Below are 18186 nucleotides of genomic sequence, written 5' to 3' on the forward strand. Positions count from 1 at the left end.
TTTAAGTTGATTTTTAATTAAACTATACTTAAATTATTGTCTTAAAAATTATTACTTTAAGTATTAAATTTGTTTGATAAAATTAATTTAAAATTAATTTTAAAGTATAAATTTAATATATATATCTTCATAAATTATAATTAAAGCAAAAGATGTTAGATAATAATGGAGGTTGTAGAGTAACAAAATAGATCGTGAAGATAATTAGGATATACGAGGATAAAAAAAGTAAAATAAATATGTGAACTTAAGAATAAATTAATTATTTTATTTTGTAATTAAATTTATTTTTTTATTTTAAGTTATACCATTAAGTTATTTTATCAAATATAGTTAATGATTTAAATTAAGTTGTTAAGTCATTTAAATTATTAAGTTAATTTACAAAACACTTATTAAAAGGGTATTTGGTAAAACTTAATATTTATTATTTAATAACTTATGTTGATTTTAAGTTAAATTATATTTAAATTGTTGAATTAAAATATATTACTTAACTATTACATTAAGTATTAAGGTTGTTTGGTAAAATTAACTTAAAATGTATTTTAAATATTCAAATTGATATATTTACGTTCATAAAATTATTAAATTAAGGTAAACGAGGTCTAGTAACAATGAGGGTTATTGAATAGTAAAAAATATTATTGAGGTAATTAAAACAAATGAGAATAAAAAAATAAAATAAAGATGTGAATTTAATAATAAACTAATTATTTGTACTTATTACTTAAAAATTATTTTTTACTTTTAAGTCATATCATTAAGTTGTTTTACCAAATTTGTTTAATTTATTTAATAACTTAAATTAAATTATTAAATTACTTTAAATTATTAAGTTGATTTACCGATCACCCACTTTATTATTAAAACTTTTCTTTGTAAAGTCTTTTGCTTGTTTAAATTTTACACATTAATTATGTTTTATGATTATTTTATTTTATAACTTAGAAAAAGATTTTAGATGTATATTGATAATTTTATCAAAAGGAGAATGACTTAAAAAAAAAAAAGAAATTCGCTAATTATGATAATATTTTTCTAATTTATTATAATACTTTTAATTATTTATCATAACACTCTAATAAAACCTAAAAATATTTTAATTTTTTTTTAAAAAATAAACTATTTTTAGTTTTTTACAACAAATTTTCAGAAAATTGTTTTCATTAAAAAATTTTCAAACAGGCCCATAATTTCTCCAACTTCTAATGAAAGCAAACTGGCCCAACTGAGGCGGGCGATTTGTAGGCCCAGCCCATTGAACTGTGGTATGAACGTGGTCAAAAGAATGCAGGTCTGCTTGACGGTTTGGGCTTAAATTCAAATGGCCCAGTCTATTCGGCCCAGATGGTTGGAAGTACGGGCTCATTTGTAAAACCCAGAGAGGCCCGTCAGCATAGATATCTGAAGGCCCAGCCCGTTTCAGCTATGAGGTCGTAATGAAATCTAACCGTCCGATCCCATCGTAGATGTTTAAGGTACCTGACAGAGTCCGAGTGTGTAGTACTCTATATTTTCAGTGTCTATAGTGTTTCTAAAGCAAACACTGACCTATTTCTTCTACTGCCTTCTAGGGTTTTCCATTTCGCGACCTTTCTCGAGAAAATATGAGGTGAGCTCTCTCTTCTCTGTTGGATTTTCTTCCATTTTGGCTACTCTCTGAAACTTTGATCGAAGATTTCTTTGATCTATACTCCATAAATCTTAGTTCTATTCTAAATAAACTTGCGTTTGATCTTTCTCTGCCCTAAACCTCGGTTTGGTTGTCCAGAGAACTAGGAAAAGAAATGAGGGATTTGGTGCTGTTGATAGGGGGGTTTTGTTTTATTATGTTCTAATGAGGAGTCTGAGATTCAATTTTTTTTTTCCTTTTCTTTTGGTGTTTTTTTCTTGGCATCCAAACAGGAGATCAGAGTGCTATGTCTGTCTTCTCTCTGTTCTCTTTTTCTCTATTTTGCATGAAAATATCGTCGTTTTAGCATATTGTCTTACGCCTACTTGTTTTTGTTGTTTGTGTTCTGTTTAATTTTTGTTTCTGGGTTCTTATATATAAAAATATATGATGTTTTAGATTCGGAAAATTTTCTTCCCCTTGTAAGTGGATAATGCCAGCGAATTGCCTGTTTATTGCACCCGGTGTCTAGATTTCTCTTTGACCTTTTTCTGTTATGGATAATTTAGAATGTTGAATTGGAAACTTTGATTTTCAAACAGAAGGTGTATTGCCTTGCCTGAACTTTAGGCATATTAGGATATGATTGTACAAACAGAATGTTATGTCACACATTTCATTTATTTTTCCCCAATCTGTGGGACTATTCTTATCCTTAAAACTAATTAAGTTGGCTTTCCCTCTGTGGATTGGTCAAAAATTGGAGGTTGCCTTTAGAGATTAATCTGTTTTTGCTCTATAATCTTCTTGCCATAAACTAGTATTTATATTGCCTCAAGATTTTGTAAATATCATTATTTTCATATTCGGTTTTGGGGACGGATATCACTGTTTTGCTGTGCCTATACTCGTGTCTTTATTTTGCTGTACATATTTTAACTAACTCTATTTGGACTTTGTAGTCGGCATCCTGAGGTGAAGTGGGCCCAAAGAGCTGACAAGGTTTTTATTACAGTGCTATTGCCAGATGCAAAAAATGCAAAGGTCAATCTTGAGCCAGATGGGGATTTTACATTCTCTGCTAGTGCTGGAGCAGAAAACCATCTTTATGAGCTGAAGTTGGATCTTTTTGATAAGGTTAATGTAGAGGTATGAGATTGCTTCACACATTACAGCACATCTGTGTTCTCATTTCTTCCATTTATTGTGATAACATGCAAGTTTAGGATTCCCATTCTGTTGTAGTCTTTGGGAAATGTATTATGTTTGAAATAATCTAGAGTGAAGTTTGTGTTTCCAATCATTATTATATTAAATTGTTTCCTTTTTATTTTGGAGCTTTGAGGGAAAACCATTAGTGGCTAGGATACATGTTATCTTATTCAAAAAGATTCAAAGAAAAATGAGTGAAGAGAAAAGGGAGAAAACAAATCTTTATGTGTATGCTACTTGTGGTGCCTATTGAATTGGAAACTCAGTTCTTATATATTTGTTTTATCGCTTATTTTTATTTTGTCCTTTGATTTTCGTTTTTTTATTTTTTAGGAAAGCAAAATTAATATAGGAGTTCGGAGTATATTCTGTGTTGTGGAGAAGGCGGAGAAAGGCTGGTGGAAGAAGCTTTTGCGAGGAGATGAGAAGGCACCACATTACTTGAAAGTAGATTGGGACAAATGGGTTGATGAAGATGAGGATACTGGTATGTTTTTCAGGAAACTAAATTTTGGTTTCCTTAAAATTGTTTTTATTTAAACTATTATTTCTATGCATTTAGTGAGGGAAGCATTGAATTTCATTTTTTGTTTTGATTAGGTCTTGGGGACTTGGATTTGGGAGGAATGGATTTCTCGGTAACGACATCAGCTTAAGGAATTTTCACTTAGAATGTTCTTCTTGGACGTTGTTCTTATCATTTTAAATTTTTCTCTATTTTGCAGAAATTTGCAGGTATGGAAGGCATGGGTGGTGATGCTATGGGTGATGATCTTGATGATACTGATGATGAAGAAGAAGTAACAAGTCCTTATGATTTTGTATTCATCTATTTATTTATGTTGATAAGCATAAACTTTTACATTTGATGTGGGGTGAGTTCCAAATATCTTATTATGGATGTGTTATTGTACTAGATTAGTTTGTTGGAACTGATCTTAGGAGTTGAAAACTAGCTGTTAGAAATTAGTGCTTGGTCGCATATTACTTGAAGGATAGCTTTCAAGTAGAATAAGTTCAGATTAAGTTCTTCACTGTCAAATAGAAAATTTGGGCACATATAAGCACACCTAGATTAGTAATTGTAATATGAGATATTTTGTATAGGGATTATTGTGGATAAGAACTTGGAGACTTGGGTTCTCCCTTGCTCGGTAAGGGAGACTCTCCTTGGTTGGTATGGGTCCTTTGTTGGCAAGAAGTGCAAAAAAGCTTGGAAGTTGGCTCCTTTATGCCTTTTTTGGATGGTTTGGAAGGAAAGAAACAGGATAGCTTTTGACAATGAAGAGTTTTTAGTTCATAGGTTGAAAAATTCTTTTGTGTGTGGTTTTTAGTCTTGGACAAAGTTGTATATAGATGCCGGACCTTTACCTTTAATCGACTTTTTTTGATTGGTTGGGTTATAGGTGAGGGTGGGTGAGGTTTTTTGTATCCCCTCTTTTTTTTTGTTCTTCTTTGCCTTGTGACGCCTACTGTATACTTCCTGTATGCCTTGGAATCTCCTATGCTTCCTTTTTCTACATTTATATATTTTATTCTGATGTTACCTATCAAAAAAAGATTTCAAGCATAGTAGTTAGTGCTCGCATTCTAGGAGAAGATGGGCTATCTAGACCATGAAAGTTGTGAAAATACCTCTAAGTATTGCATTCCCATAGTTAACTTGTAAGACGTATTATATATATATTTTATCGTGTATCGTATCTTATTGTGTATCATAAGTTTTTTTATATAGTAAAAAATAAATAAATAAATTAAACATATATGTACATGTTTATTGCAAGCATGAGGTATAAAGTATATAACCAACTTCATAAAAAATAGTAGGATTTAAAGAGTTAAATTATGCCATACCATGTGAAAAAATTGAATACTAGAGTTTTAAAAAATTCAATGCAACAAAATGAGTTTAATGCACAGGTTCATCATAAAATCCACAAAAACAAACTTTTTAAACTTCAATATGTGATTTTTAGTCCCTAATTTTAACTAGGCATATGTACTTATATATTTTGTCGATATGCATAAATATGTGTCATCTCCAAAATTCTAACTTTTCATTTTCTTTTTCTTCATTATTTCCCCACTGAAAAGAAAAAAATCCAAAAAAGGACCTAATATATTGTAGAAATTTTTTTATTCATCAATCACCATCATTGTCAATGTCAACATTAGAATCATTCAAATAAAGATTCCCCAATATTTATTGTTAGAATAAATTTAATTTGCTTCCAACATTGTCTTGTCAACAAGAATGTAGTTTTTCATATAGGACCCCCTTTCATGATTAATTTCTTATCTTACCATACATTTTAAACACTTAATATAATAATTCTTTCAAGAAAGAAAATTGAATTTGATTTTTCTTAAAAATTATGAAAACTAGTTGAAGATGTATGTATTGTTGGATCACTTATCGTATCATGTAATTATATATGTATTGAAAGATATGCTTAAGATAAGATATAGATTGCAATATGCATTGATTTCCAATAAAAAGGTATCATACTGTCGTATGATGTTGTTTATCGTAACTTTTTAACAATTGTGTGTAGTCCCATTGAAAGCTGTAGAAATTTTTGTCAGACACTGCATTCTCACCTTGTATTCATTTTCTTTCTGAATGAAACAAATACCTCAGTTTTTTTCAAAATGCCATCCCAAAGCTTTTATGTTTTACAATTCAACCTCAACTAGGTGGTCGATGCTCTACCCTGTTCATAATCAATGAATCTGTTTGGTCTATAAGATGTTCAAGTGAGATGCAACTTAGTATATGCATGTGTAAATGGGGAAAACAATCAATGGGACATGGGTTTGTGTGTTGTTTATTGTAACCGACGGTTTTCTTTTTATTTCCCCATCATTGTTTTGATGGAAAGATGTGCTCATTCAACCCTCCCTTTTTTTTTGGTAGAAGAAGTTTCAAAGCCAGCAGAAGAAAACTCTGAGAATCCAGATGAACATGGAGTAAAATCAGAGGCTACACCAAGCATATGATTTATCATGCAGTTGACCTTTCGCTTTGTACTGTGGGGTAGATCAATGCTTGCATTTTTCCTAACCCAGAGGACCTCAGTGTCTCCCACTCTTTCCTGCCCTCTATACAGGAAGAAGAAAACAGAAAACATTCTATGTTTTAACTTTAGGATGATGTATTTTTAGTTCAGGGTTTCATGGGATGATAATGCCAGGTGGGGCATATGGATGTCAGTGTGTTATCAAAATTTTTTACCCACATGCATGAGCTTGCTGCTTCTTGTTTGCGGTTTCTATATTCCATTATCGACAGCAAAATGTAGCGCATTTGGTTATAATCCCTTTCATGGTGTGTAATCATTCTCTATGCTGTGTTGAGGAAGTTTACAAGTAGGGAAATAAGGTCCACTGACGCTGGGATGAAGGATTTATGAGTGGTGCAACCCACAATTTGGAGGTTCCCTTACTAGGTGAAGCAAAGTTTGGTTAGGATCCTCAGCTTGGATATAGTTTTCAAAGGTCAGTCTTGTCTGTGTTCTAATTTCCAAGTTGATGGTAACCAATACAGAGTGCTGCCATAGAAGTGGTAAATTTCAGTGCTTTTTGGCCTGTTCTTTTTATGACTCCTGTTCCAGGCCTCAGGGAAAGGTGGTAATATGCTATTACCGGACGTGTTTATAAGTATTTATAGGGCTTTTGAAATAAATATCATTCGAATCAATTTTGAAATGGCTGAGTCCAGTATCAGCAGTATTTTTTTTATATCAAATTTCATATGATACAGACCTGACTCATCCCATTAAAATTTTATATTATTACAAGTAATATATTTCATTTAATCATACTCATTTGGTTAATATTTTCTACGACGGGTGGGTTGACAAACTGACTTTGGGTTGTTAGTCTCTTCTGTCAAGGGCCAAACCCAAGATTATGAGCCCGGTTGGGTTGGCTTGGCTTGGCTTGGCTTGGGATTGAAAGCTTCTCTCAAACCCAATGTGAAGTAACAGGCCTAATGTCTTTTTCGTTTTTCCTCGTTTTCCTCTCGGAGTCTCGGGGTCTCTGGGGCCCTGGGCCATACTCCGTACTGCTGACTTTGAGTGGTGCAAAAGCCAATAAGATTTCGCCACATTAGCATCAGAAAGGATCGAGGGAGCTTTCTGACCTTAATAATGACGCGTCAGGTTGTGATTGGCTACGAAAATCTCTCGACTGAACTCCATCTCACAGAAGCAAACCCAAAAACCCTTACAACACAGCAGGAGGCTCTTCTTCGCCTTCAATTACTTTACCTCACAGAAACAGGGAGAGAGTAATGGAAACCACAGAGATGGATGCAATGGAAGAGGAAGAACCTCAGCCCAATCCAAACTCATTAAAGCGTTTCGCTCTCAAAAACTCCATCCAAACTAACTTCGGCGATGACTACGTTTTCCAAATCGTCGCTAGGTGAAGATTCTTTCTTTCTTTTGTTTTTTTTTCCCTCGGAAATCAAACGCGGTTGTGATTGCAACTGATTTGATTTCTTTTCTCAAAGGGATGATTGGACGGCGATGGCGGTGTCGCTGTCGACAAACGCAGTGAAGCTCTACTCGCCGGTGACTGGTCAGTACCTTGGGGAGTGCCGAGGTCACTCTACCACTATAAACCACATCTCCTTCTCAGGTCCTGGTAACTCTCATATCCTCCATTCATGCTCTTCTGATGGAACCATCAGAGCTTGGGACACCAGAACCTTCAACCAGGTACCTTTTTTTTTTGGTACACCTAGAGGTATGTATTATGGTGACCTAATCTATTCTCGAAAAGGCATTTCTTAATTCCTTATTAATAATGTAGGTATTATGCATAAGTGCTGGTTCTTCACAAGAGGTATTCAGTTTCTCGATTGGTGGTTTAGGTGATTATCTTCTTGCTGCGGGATGTAAATCTCAGGTTTGGTGAAATTCTATGAAAAGCTGCTATTTTCCTGTCTTACTTGGTGTTTTTCCTTTATTAAAGGATTTTAATGGCCTCTAGAGTTATTTTTTGAAATTGCATTGAAAATTGTTTACTGGCTTTTTGTTTAGACCAGAGGATTTAGAGGGATTCTAATGACAATGGCTCAGCTAAAAAAAAAAAAAATTAGTAATAGTAAATTTGCCCTACTGGTGTTGTTAACTATGAAAAGACATCCAGGGAATCTAGTTCCTAATCTCGGATAAGGTTGTGAAAGCAGGGGATTAGACCACATTCTCAGATGATTCATCCTTTATGGGAATTTCCTTCTGGATGAGGATTCCATGAGTTCCTGTAATTGGTGGCTACGGCTTCAATCAAGCCTTATCACAGATCTTCCAAAAACTTGCCTTTTCTGCTTGACCTATTGAAAACCTAATTCACCTTTGTACAGATCTGAAAAAATGATCCAGATGCTATAGGGTATGCACACCAGGATATCATAGAAAGTGTTCTTACTGAAGTTATTAAAAACTTAAGATAATGATGCAGTACAATGATACAACAATATGATACTTTTTTTTCTTTTTTTTTCTGTGTAAATCCATGTGTATCATCAATCCATATCTCATGTTATGCGGATATTATGGTATCCGATAGAGTATGAGATACAACAATAACTTAAACTATTTCTCATAGTTTCTAAGAAAAATCAAGCTTATAAAAAAAAAGTTTCTCCTTGACATCCTTCCTCCTTATATTTTACTATTATTGAGTAACTTCTCAAAAACCTTCTGCCAGGAGCTTATATTATCCTAACTGCTGATATTCCATCAACAACTTTTTCGAGAGCAAGCCCTTTTGATTCACTTCCTAACAGAGCATTTCCTCCACCATCCATTATTCCAGCATGAGCTCCAAGGCAAAAAAATGGTTACTGGAAAAGAAAAGACTAAACTAAAGATCAATTTTGAAAAAAAAGAAAAAAAATCTTAAAAGAATTATTATATTAATTTTTTAAAGTGCAGTTTAAGTTTTGAAATTGATCCTAAAATGAAAAGAGAAAGGTAAGGTAATGCTACATTAAAAAACTACATAGTTGTCAAAGATACATATGAAATGTTGAAAGTTAAGGAAATGCATTCTTGCAATGAATACTAAAGGAATTGTCATTTGAAAGATTTGAATTATTGGCTTTGAAAATGATGGTGAATAAAGACTTCTATTTAACATATTAGGTTTTTGCTGGTTTTTTTTTTAGTGGGATAGGGAATGATGACAAATATGAAAAGCTGGGAATTTAGAGATGGTACATAAAGGCATACATATCAATAATATAGACAAATACATGCCTATTTAGGATTTGGAATTAAAAATTATAGCTAAAATTCAAAAAAATGATTTTTATGGACCTTGTGATGAACACTAAGCTCATATTTTATTAAATTAAACTTGTCAAAAATGTAATGTTCAATGTTTTCATATGGTATGTCATAATTTAACTCTTTAAATTCTATTCTCTTTTACAAAATTACCCTCTCTTTCTTTCTCTCTCTCTATATATATGCATGTATGTATATATACATATATTTCATGTTATATGCATATTTTTTTTATGTTTATTTCTCATTATGTAAAATAACTTACAATACACAATAGATAAGATGCATGATACTAAAAAATATGATACAGGATATGATTTATGAGTTAGCAACTATGACCCTTACCTAATTTGGAAGCCCAACATATTCGCCTTGAACTTATTGCTACATTTTTAATCTTCAAAGCCATTTTCCGCAGGTGTATAAGCTCCCTTCCTTTGATACCTTTCTTTGATTCTTTGAACTCGATTTCTTGGGAAGCTCTGTTGGCACCTAAGACTTGCTTAGGAGTAGTAGCTGGTTTATCACATGAGATGCCATTTAATTGTTAAAGGGCATGCATCAGCCCTGGCTGATGCATGAATAACATTACTAGCCTATCATTTTCCTGTAAGATGTATTATGTGTTATGACTATAAAAGTTGTCTCATTTGTGTATTGCTCCTGTATGAGAACTCACTCCACTAAATGGTATTGCCACTCATTGGTAGATTTCATGCAGATACTCTTTTGGGATTGGAGGAACAAGAAGCAGGTTGCATGTTTGGAGGACTCTCATGTGGATGATGTTACTCAGGTTTCTGATGCCTATACAATGTGTTTGTAGATTGATGATGACATATGCTTATTTTCTTTATTTACCATATCAAAGTTTATGAAAAGCACATGTGATGACACAACCTAGTTTTGGTTTGGATCAAAAGTTCATTCATTCACACTAACCTGAGATGCCTCTGGATACTAAATACTATGTGCAGTACATGTGAACACTTAAGGCTGTGGGTCTAAATATCACTCATAAAAACTATATAGCATTGTCGTAACAGAATTGTTTGGAATGAGCTTATATTTATACCGGTTTATTTCAATAATTTGTATGTCACCTAGTTTCATCCTCATACATGAGGATCTAAGACCCAGACTTGTGAATGCTTGACAGTTTTAGGAATTGCACTGTCTGGTTAGGTTGGTTGAAACATATGGTGTCTTAACTGTGAATGTGGTTGAAATTGGGCTGGGACTACTAAGCAGGGTTCTGTTCTGGAGGATGGTATTGCCTTCCAAATGATTCCCCTCAGGATGGTGGTCATCTAAGTAAAGGTTTATCTTAAATACTTGGTTTTGTTCTTTGTTTATGTTTTTAAATTTTCAAATTTTCAAATATCCCCTAATTGGATCTGCTTCAGTGGTTGATAAGGTTCCAACTCTTGGACCCTTATGGCTTTAGTAATGGTAATTAGTATGCATATAAACGGTTGGATACATATTGACATCCCTTGTGAACTTAGGCATATCAAACTTCAGGCTGGATAGATTTTACTTTGGCTTTATTGCCATATCCATACAAAAGAATATGCTACTCTATGGTAGACTAACTGGCATTGGACATGTGGCCTCAAAATTTTTGTCACAACGTTGGACTAGTGGAGCTGTAGTTTTTGTACCTACAAGTTGTTTTTCAATGACTTCCCCATAAAGATTTGTCAATTTTTTGTGTTGCTGATGAGCTCGTTGGATCCATTTATAAAATGGAATGATACTTAGATTTTATCACATGATTCATGTAATTCATCCATGAAATATGTTTGTTCTAAACTGTTAATAACTTTATGACATAGGTGCACTTTGTCCCTTCTGATAAAAACAAACTTGTTTCGGCATCAGTAGATGGATTGATTTGTACCTTTGATACTGCTGGAGACATCAATGACGATGATCATCTGGAATCAGTAAGTGGAAGCATGAAATTTTCAGTTTTGTTTGTTCAATAATTAAAAAATGTTGTGTTTCCTTTATATTTATATATATAGGTTGCAATAAGCATACCAGACAATGACTTTGTATTCTGTAGCTAGGAAAAGGAGAATTGATCAAAGCAATTTTGAGTAGTTATTTAAGCTACTATTGCTAAACAAGGCGAGTGCACATTGGCTACCAAATAGATATGGGCTGAAAATGTCTTAATTCTCTTGAGTATGTTCTTTTTGTTAAATATTATCCTTGTTTGTTGTTAAGCATGAACAGTTGAAGTCATAGGGAACTCTTCCTTCATGCCTCGCTTATTCTCATCCAAAATGTGACATTTTTCCTGTAAAATATCAGCATTATACTGTGAATTGTGTTAATAATTCATGCAGCTATTATATGTAAATGTACTCGATGAAAATAATTTTGTATTTGTTTGTTTATTTATTTGCTTTTCTCATTTAGAAATGAGTAGAACTTTTTCCTCCACCATGCAAGATCCATTAACGCTGTTGTGATAAATTGATCTGACATTCTAAGCATCTGTCAAGCTGCTTGTTTGTGAAATTTGAATCTTCTAATTGCTGTCATATCTGTTAGTTAATGCCTGCAATGGTTCTTGTGGAGCATAGCTGAATAGAACTTTTTCCCTTATCATGCAAGATCTATTAACACTGTTGTGATACATTGATTTGATGTCCTAATGATCTAACTGTCAAGCTGCTTGTTTGTGAAATTTGAATCTTTTAAATCATTGTCATATCTGTTAGTTAATGCAATAATGATTCTTGTGGAGAATAGCCATTTGTTTTGACTTACCATGGCAAAGGCTGTTTATAGAATGCTAGGGAATCCATTTCAGCAGTATGGTTTTGGCCTAACTGTGACATCTATAGGCAACCTAGAAAAGGATAGGCTTTATCTGCGAGCTGTGATGCTGTATAGAGTTCATTTCAAGAATCAGGTTTTATTTTAGTTTGGTATGTGAAGCACATTTCTTCTCAGATCGTAATTGCTTGTTATATATGTTCTGCGGACAATCAATGGTTACCTGTTTGCTAATTGCTAGGTATATATTCTGCTCATATTAAAGGATTACCTCTCTCCTGAATAAAAAAAAGGATTACTTATAAATATTTTTATTGTGGACTACCCTTTGAGTTCTCAAATAATTGTTCTATAACTGCAAGTGTTTGTGTTTCCTCATTTTCTGTTCTTTTACAAGATTATTCTGATACCAAATGCATTTGGGTCCAATACTGTCAATTGGTCATGCATTTGGTGTTTGACCTAACGATTGAAGAATGAATAGTTTCTTGTTTTAATTTTCTACAACTGCCTTTAATTAGAAATTTACTATTACAACCATGTAGGTAATCAATGTGGATACTTCAATTGGGAAGGTGGGGTTTCTTGGAGATACATATCAAAAGCTCTGGTGTTTGACACATATTGAAACCTTAAGGTATCAAGAAAAAGTGCTTTACTTGAACTGATTTATCAAACATTTGTAATTGTAATATGAGTTCTACTCTGTCAACACCCTGCACAAATCATTGGGCACAAGTATGGTGGGATGCTTTATAACTTTTGACTTAATTTAACTTCTAATATGTGACAAGCTATTAATATAAATCACAAAGTGTGAGAACCACTTCTTTAGGACCTGGCCCAACTGATTCCCAAAGCTTATTTTTGGTGGTTTTTGCCATTTAATTTAGTGTAGCCATCTTATTTTTTCTAGTTGTAAGGAAAGATGGCTGTATAATATATATGGCTCTGTTCTAATTACATCTTATTTTTCCATTATTTTCATCTGTGTAATTTTAATTAATTTGTTTTCTTGCTTCTGCTCACAGTGTTTGGGACTGGAAAGAAGCCAGAATTGAAGCCAACTTCCAAGATGCCCGTTCCTTAGCCTCTGATAGCTGGACATTGGATCGTGTATGCTAGTCTTTCCTATTAAATTCAATCTGCTTATTTTACTAGAAGGAAATTTCAGTTTTTGTTGTTTGTTGTTGTGTCTTCTATGGTAAGTGAGATGCAAAGCATCAAACAAAGATAAAGAGGTAATATCCAAGATCCATGTTAAGATCGATCACTGAAATTTATCCGTCACAACACTGAATTTAAGCAGATGCAAGGCCCTAAATTTACTTCTGGTTCCTTGGAACACAGTGAGAAGTGGCAAGTTTATGGGGTTGGTTCCTTGAGTTTCCAAGTTGGGGTGGGGGGAACTTATTGTTAACAAACCGTGTGAATTCACTCAAACCATTTTGGTGTAAAATTTTGTAGATTGTGCTGCGCTGAAAGCACCTTACCTTTTCCTATTGTGTTTGTGCAGATTAATTATTTTGTTGATTGTCACTACTCGGGAGATGATCAGCGTCTATGGGTGATTGGTGGTACTAATGCTGGTACTTTGGGCTACTTCCCTGTAAATTATCAAGGAATGGGGGCAATAGGGCCTCCAGAAGCAGTGCTTGAAGGTGGGCATACAGGTGTTGTTAGGAGTGTGCTTCCCATGTCCAGCAAGCAGATTGGCACCGCCCAAAGCCAAGGCATCTTTGGATGGACTGGCGGTGAGGATGGTCGCTTGTGTTGTTGGTTCTCTGATGGATCTCCTGAGACGAACCGATCCTGGATTTCAAGCGAATTTGTTATAAAATCACCAAGAACTTGCAAGAAAAACCGACGTCATCCTTACTAAGTGAGCCTGTGTTATTGCCATAAAATTTTCCATTTCTTGAGTGAAGCATGAAGTTTTCAATCAGTGTTGGGTGCATTTTCTGTACCATTATTGTATCCCCTTTAATTTAAAATCAGACCGAAACTTTCATCAAGTAGTAACAGAAAAATAAAACAATATTGATAAATTGTCGTAACTCTTAACAAAGGGTTCATATTAATCTTACTATTGTATTATTATTATTTATTATTATCGTTATTAGGCAAATAGTCATCTGTCAAATAGGTAGCCCATCAAAAGGAAGTGTACCAGGGATCATTTTTGTTCCAAGGATCTTATAAAGATATTTAAGGCATAAGAGAAGAATTTTGTACAGAAATTTCGACTCTAGGATAACATTATTAACCATTTATCGGGAGTGCGAGGGATGCCTTGCGCTCTTGGAGCAAAAGGAGAGAGTATAAGGTGATAGTAATAGGTTAATTGCATTTGTTTCAAAACCCAGAAAACCTTGTAAGACCAACGGCAGAAAAAACAGAGATTACAAAGAAAGCGTTTCTGTCTTCTAAAATACCACTAACATTAAATCAGGAATAAACCTCAACACGTCCCCATTTCAGCTGTGCTCATTCTAACACATTAAAAAACATTGAAAATCGAAATTTCCATACACCACCCTCACTTCAGACATAAATTGGGAGCAAAATGCCTTTAAAAGTGGCAAACTTGCCTCACTCAGTTTATCAGAAACTTGTATCAACCTCGTCCTCGTCCTCCACCTGTCAGCAAAAGCAGATGCGTAAGTTGTGTGGATTCATGTATAGCTAGCTAGTTTCATTGCAAGCTACAACCAATAAAGGTTATAGTTCATTAGAAAATGCAAAAATGGACAGGCCTACTACATTCTTTCTCTGCATGTATTAGCATTCCCAAAGCTTCAGGTCATTTTAAATTTGGAGAATAATCTAATATACTAATCCACAAAACCTTGCTCAATACCAGAAAAACCACAGAAAATTGCAAGTTGTCTTTAACTTCTGAGTAACTTCAACTTCTTGTGCATTTGGCAGAGTCTAATTGGGGATTAAAATCCATCTTAAAGATGATTAATATCAAACAGATTCCTTGAATATTCAAGTAGCAGCCTTTTCATATAATAAGCTTCACATTCTCAAAACTTCGTTTATTTATTTACTTATATATATATATATATATATATATATATATATATATATTGTAATGATGGGAATGGAAAAGCTTTACCTCTACTTCCACCTGTCTTTCCACCAGGCCCACCTCTACCTCGGCCTCCACCCATGCCTCTAGCACCTCCATCATCTAGGCCACGCCCAATGCCCTTCGCTGGCCTCCCACTAGAACCGTCCTCTCTGCCTCTGCCTCTTCCACGCCCTACCCCAGGTGGCTTCCTATCTGAAAAAGCCAAATAAAGCAACACATAAAAAATCCAAATTCCTAGTATGTATCCAATTCTGAAAGAATTCAATGCCAGAAAAGTGCAAAATTGTCCAAGAACACCTAACAGAACCATGGGAGCAACATTCAGCAGAAAGTAACATGTACTCTAGGTAAATAGAATATGATGCCTATGATTGTGAAGGCTGGAATTGATTTGCACAATAAATGGCCAGTACAACTATGATATTAAGTCCCACCAAAATGAGGTTAATTGGTCATAAACTAAGAAACCTCAATTTCTCTGTAAAGGGTGAGACTTCTTTTACAATATTTCTATTTAAAGCAAATGAAAGATTCTTCTCTTCTATAGGGAAGATCCAGATCAATTACCATTCCCATTTCAATAAAAGAAACAGGTTGAAAAAGTGTTGTTATTCATACCTGCTCGGTTCTTGGTTTCTTCTTGAACTTTATCAATTACCTGAAATGCAAAGGCATCAGTGATTGATCAATGGCATAGACACTAACACATCAGAAGAAACAATAGAAAAAAAACATGCAGAAAGATAAAAAAAGTACACTCTTCTGTAAAAGTCTTTAGCAAAATTCAGTTTTACAAGCGCATTAAATCTCTGAAGCCAAAATTGTAACAACCACTGAGTTATCAAAAAGAGATTTCAGGTACTGTTTTCAAAGTTTTTTACGAAGCACCTTTTTTTAAGGCTTTTTTTTTATAAAGAAGAATTGCTTTTATCAGCCACTCCTTTCAGTTTCAAGTACTAAATCTCTATTTCCAAGTCCTTCACCTGAAAAATAGTACTACTCTGAAACAGCACATTGATTCAAGAACCATGATGGCTGATACTAGTATGTTGTTTTCACAACTGGTATATCCCAAGTCAATACATTTGAAGTAAAGAAACAATTAATTCTTTACCAAATTATAAACACCAGTCTATACCAGCACAACTTTGATCCTTCCAAGCCCCTCCACCCGTTAAAAAAAAAAAAAAACCGGCATATCCCAAGTCAATACATTTGAAGTAAAGAAACAATTAATTCTTTACAAAATTATAAACACCAGTCTATACCAGCACAACTTTGATCCTTCCAAACCTCTCCACCCATAAAAATAATAATAATAATGATAAAATAAAATAAAACCAAATATTGGCCAAAAACTCAAACCAAATGGTTTTTGAAGCTCCCAATGATTAATAAATCAATTAGACAAAAAAAACTTCTGCCCAACATAATGAGAAGCAAAGTTGGTCCTTCCAAGACTGTTCTAACAGGGGTGTAAGACAGAACAAATGGATCACAGGAAAAATTATTGTGTAAATGAGTGTACAATTCCCATTATGGTGTAAAAATTTTTAGATGAATTCCACTAGGTCGAAGGAGAAAATAAGTATACAAAATAGGGCCAAAAGACAACTAAGCACAGAACGTAACAAGAATGCACTGTAAGGTCATAGATTTAGCTTAAACATGTGAGGAAAATTTCAGACATACCTCATCAGGAACTCGAAGATATTTAATTGTATTCCCACGGATGTAGCACTCAGGCATTCTCCAAAACCTATCTCCATCCTACATTAAATCGGATGAAACATGAATTTGAAGAGCAAACAAGAACTGTCAAGGTAAATAAGAAGTAAACAACAAACAAGAACTGTCAAGGTAAATAAGAAGTAAACAACAAACAAGAACAGTCAATTAAAGAGTTGATTACTTTTGAGGTACAGATAACTTCCCGAAGATGAATGTTCATCCAAGTATCACAGTTAACCAAATGCCCATTGTAAGTTTCTCCATTTTTAAGCTCCACCAACTATCACAACATACAAGCAGTATAAGTTACAGGTCACGAAGTGAGATGCGAACTCTTAAAGAAAATTTTACATCGAGGCTCTGCTTGTTTTCATCTGAAGTTATTCATGAAAATCCTTGACAAGAAAATTTTAAAAATTCTAGTGCGAGGAGATGTTTTTTTTTTTTCCAAAATTTATCAGAGGAGAACTTCACAACAAAATACAGATTGGGACAATAGAGCCCTAAAAAAGAAGGAATTTTCTTGAGGAAAACATTTTCCTGAAAAGAAATGGATCCCAAGGAGATTGATTGCAAATTGAAAATCACCCATACAAAGATAAAACACTTACCATAGGATGCCCTTGCGCAGTTTTCAATAGGGAGAGAGGAAGCTGCGGCGACAAGAATCAAGTTAGTGAAAACACCAAAACCAACAATTGAACCAAAAGAAAACCCTCATGCTCCATCTGGATACTGAGAAGCGCATAAATACATAAATTAAGTAAAAATATCGAATCTTCTTATGGAGCCTTTTGTTCGTGTTAAATTCCTCTCATATCATTAAATCAAAAAACAGCAGAAAACAATATTTCAAAATTATCTTTCCATCTCTCAGCAACCAAACGGAAGTAATCATCAGGAACGTACCATTTTTACTAGGGCACAAAAAGCAGAACACCCAGCCTGGCGAAAAATAAATAAATAAATAACAAAGTCGTCATTAGAATAGCAAACGAAGGGCTTTGAAAACCCTAGCCGACAACAAACAGAAGCAGAAGAATTGTAGGCGAACCACACGCGAGATCTCAAAGAATGAAGGGTTTTGGAAGGAGACAAGTACCTGCGGTGAGGTTGGAGTGGAGAAGAAAGGATGAAGCCAAACGCAAAACCAAAACAGAAAACGACGTCGTTCGAAGGATCTTCCTCCGCAGGCGCTTCAGCTGAAGAGGTCTTGTAAGTCAGAGAGTTCCGCAGGTCGGAGCAAACTTAAATACTGAGCCCCACATTATTTTATCTAATGATTATTGTATTTGTATTTATATTTATTTCATGATTTAACGACGAGGTGATAATAATAATAATAATAATAATAATAATAATAATAATAATAATAATAAAAGCTTATATAATTAATTTGAACACTTTATTTGCATTAATTAAAACAATGATGTATT

The 18186-nt window shown here is 33.9% G+C and overlaps 3 protein-coding genes across 5 annotated transcripts; 2 read left to right on the forward strand and 1 right to left on the reverse strand.

The window, feature by feature from the left end:
* The first annotated feature begins 1509 nt into the window (after positions 1 to 1509).
* LOC117919325 (uncharacterized protein OsI_027940) lies at positions 1510 to 6104 on the forward strand. Of its 2 annotated transcripts, none has more exons than XM_034836497.1 (6): positions 1510 to 1615; positions 2578 to 2764; positions 3161 to 3314; positions 3428 to 3465; positions 3553 to 3627; positions 5750 to 6104. In XM_034836497.1, the coding sequence occupies exons 1-6, from the start codon at positions 1611 to 1613 to the stop codon at positions 5825 to 5827; spliced, it is 537 nt and encodes a 178-aa protein (XP_034692388.1). In that variant the 5' UTR covers positions 1510 to 1610; the 3' UTR covers positions 5828 to 6104. The 2 variants fall into 2 exon arrangements, with proteins under 2 accessions (XP_034692388.1, XP_034692389.1); XM_034836498.1 differs by having other exon boundaries at positions 3553 to 3618; positions 5744 to 6104.
* Positions 6105 to 6243: 139 nt separating this feature from the next.
* On the forward strand, positions 6244 to 13976 carry LOC117919323 (WD repeat-containing protein GTS1). 2 transcript variants are annotated; one of them, XM_034836496.1, is made up of 9 exons: positions 6244 to 6325; positions 6991 to 7255; positions 7344 to 7551; positions 7646 to 7741; positions 9848 to 9922; positions 10965 to 11075; positions 12465 to 12556; positions 12951 to 13035; positions 13436 to 13976. In XM_034836496.1, exons 2-9 carry the CDS (start codon positions 7122 to 7124, stop codon positions 13799 to 13801), a joined length of 1167 nt encoding a protein of 388 aa, XP_034692387.1. In that variant the 5' UTR covers positions 6244 to 6325; positions 6991 to 7121; the 3' UTR covers positions 13802 to 13976. The 2 variants fall into 2 exon arrangements, with proteins under 2 accessions (XP_034692387.1, XP_034692386.1); XM_034836495.1 differs by having other exon boundaries at positions 6273 to 7255.
* A 270-nt stretch (positions 13977 to 14246) lies between these two features.
* Positions 14247 to 17980, reverse strand: LOC117919326 (probable U6 snRNA-associated Sm-like protein LSm4). Its single transcript, XM_034836499.1, has 8 exons — positions 17853 to 17980; positions 17660 to 17695; positions 17362 to 17403; positions 16932 to 17030; positions 16712 to 16789; positions 15638 to 15677; positions 15044 to 15211; positions 14247 to 14559 (listed from the first exon to the last, which is right to left on the reverse strand). Exons 2-8 carry the CDS (start codon positions 17660 to 17662, stop codon positions 14537 to 14539), a joined length of 453 nt encoding a protein of 150 aa, XP_034692390.1. The 5' UTR covers positions 17663 to 17695; positions 17853 to 17980; the 3' UTR covers positions 14247 to 14536.
* Between the last annotated feature and the right edge of the window lie 206 nt (positions 17981 to 18186).

This window comes from Vitis riparia, chromosome 7, assembly GCF_004353265.1.
Source record: "Vitis riparia cultivar Riparia Gloire de Montpellier isolate 1030 chromosome 7, EGFV_Vit.rip_1.0, whole genome shotgun sequence".
Taxonomy (NCBI): domain Eukaryota; kingdom Viridiplantae; phylum Streptophyta; class Magnoliopsida; order Vitales; family Vitaceae; genus Vitis; species Vitis riparia.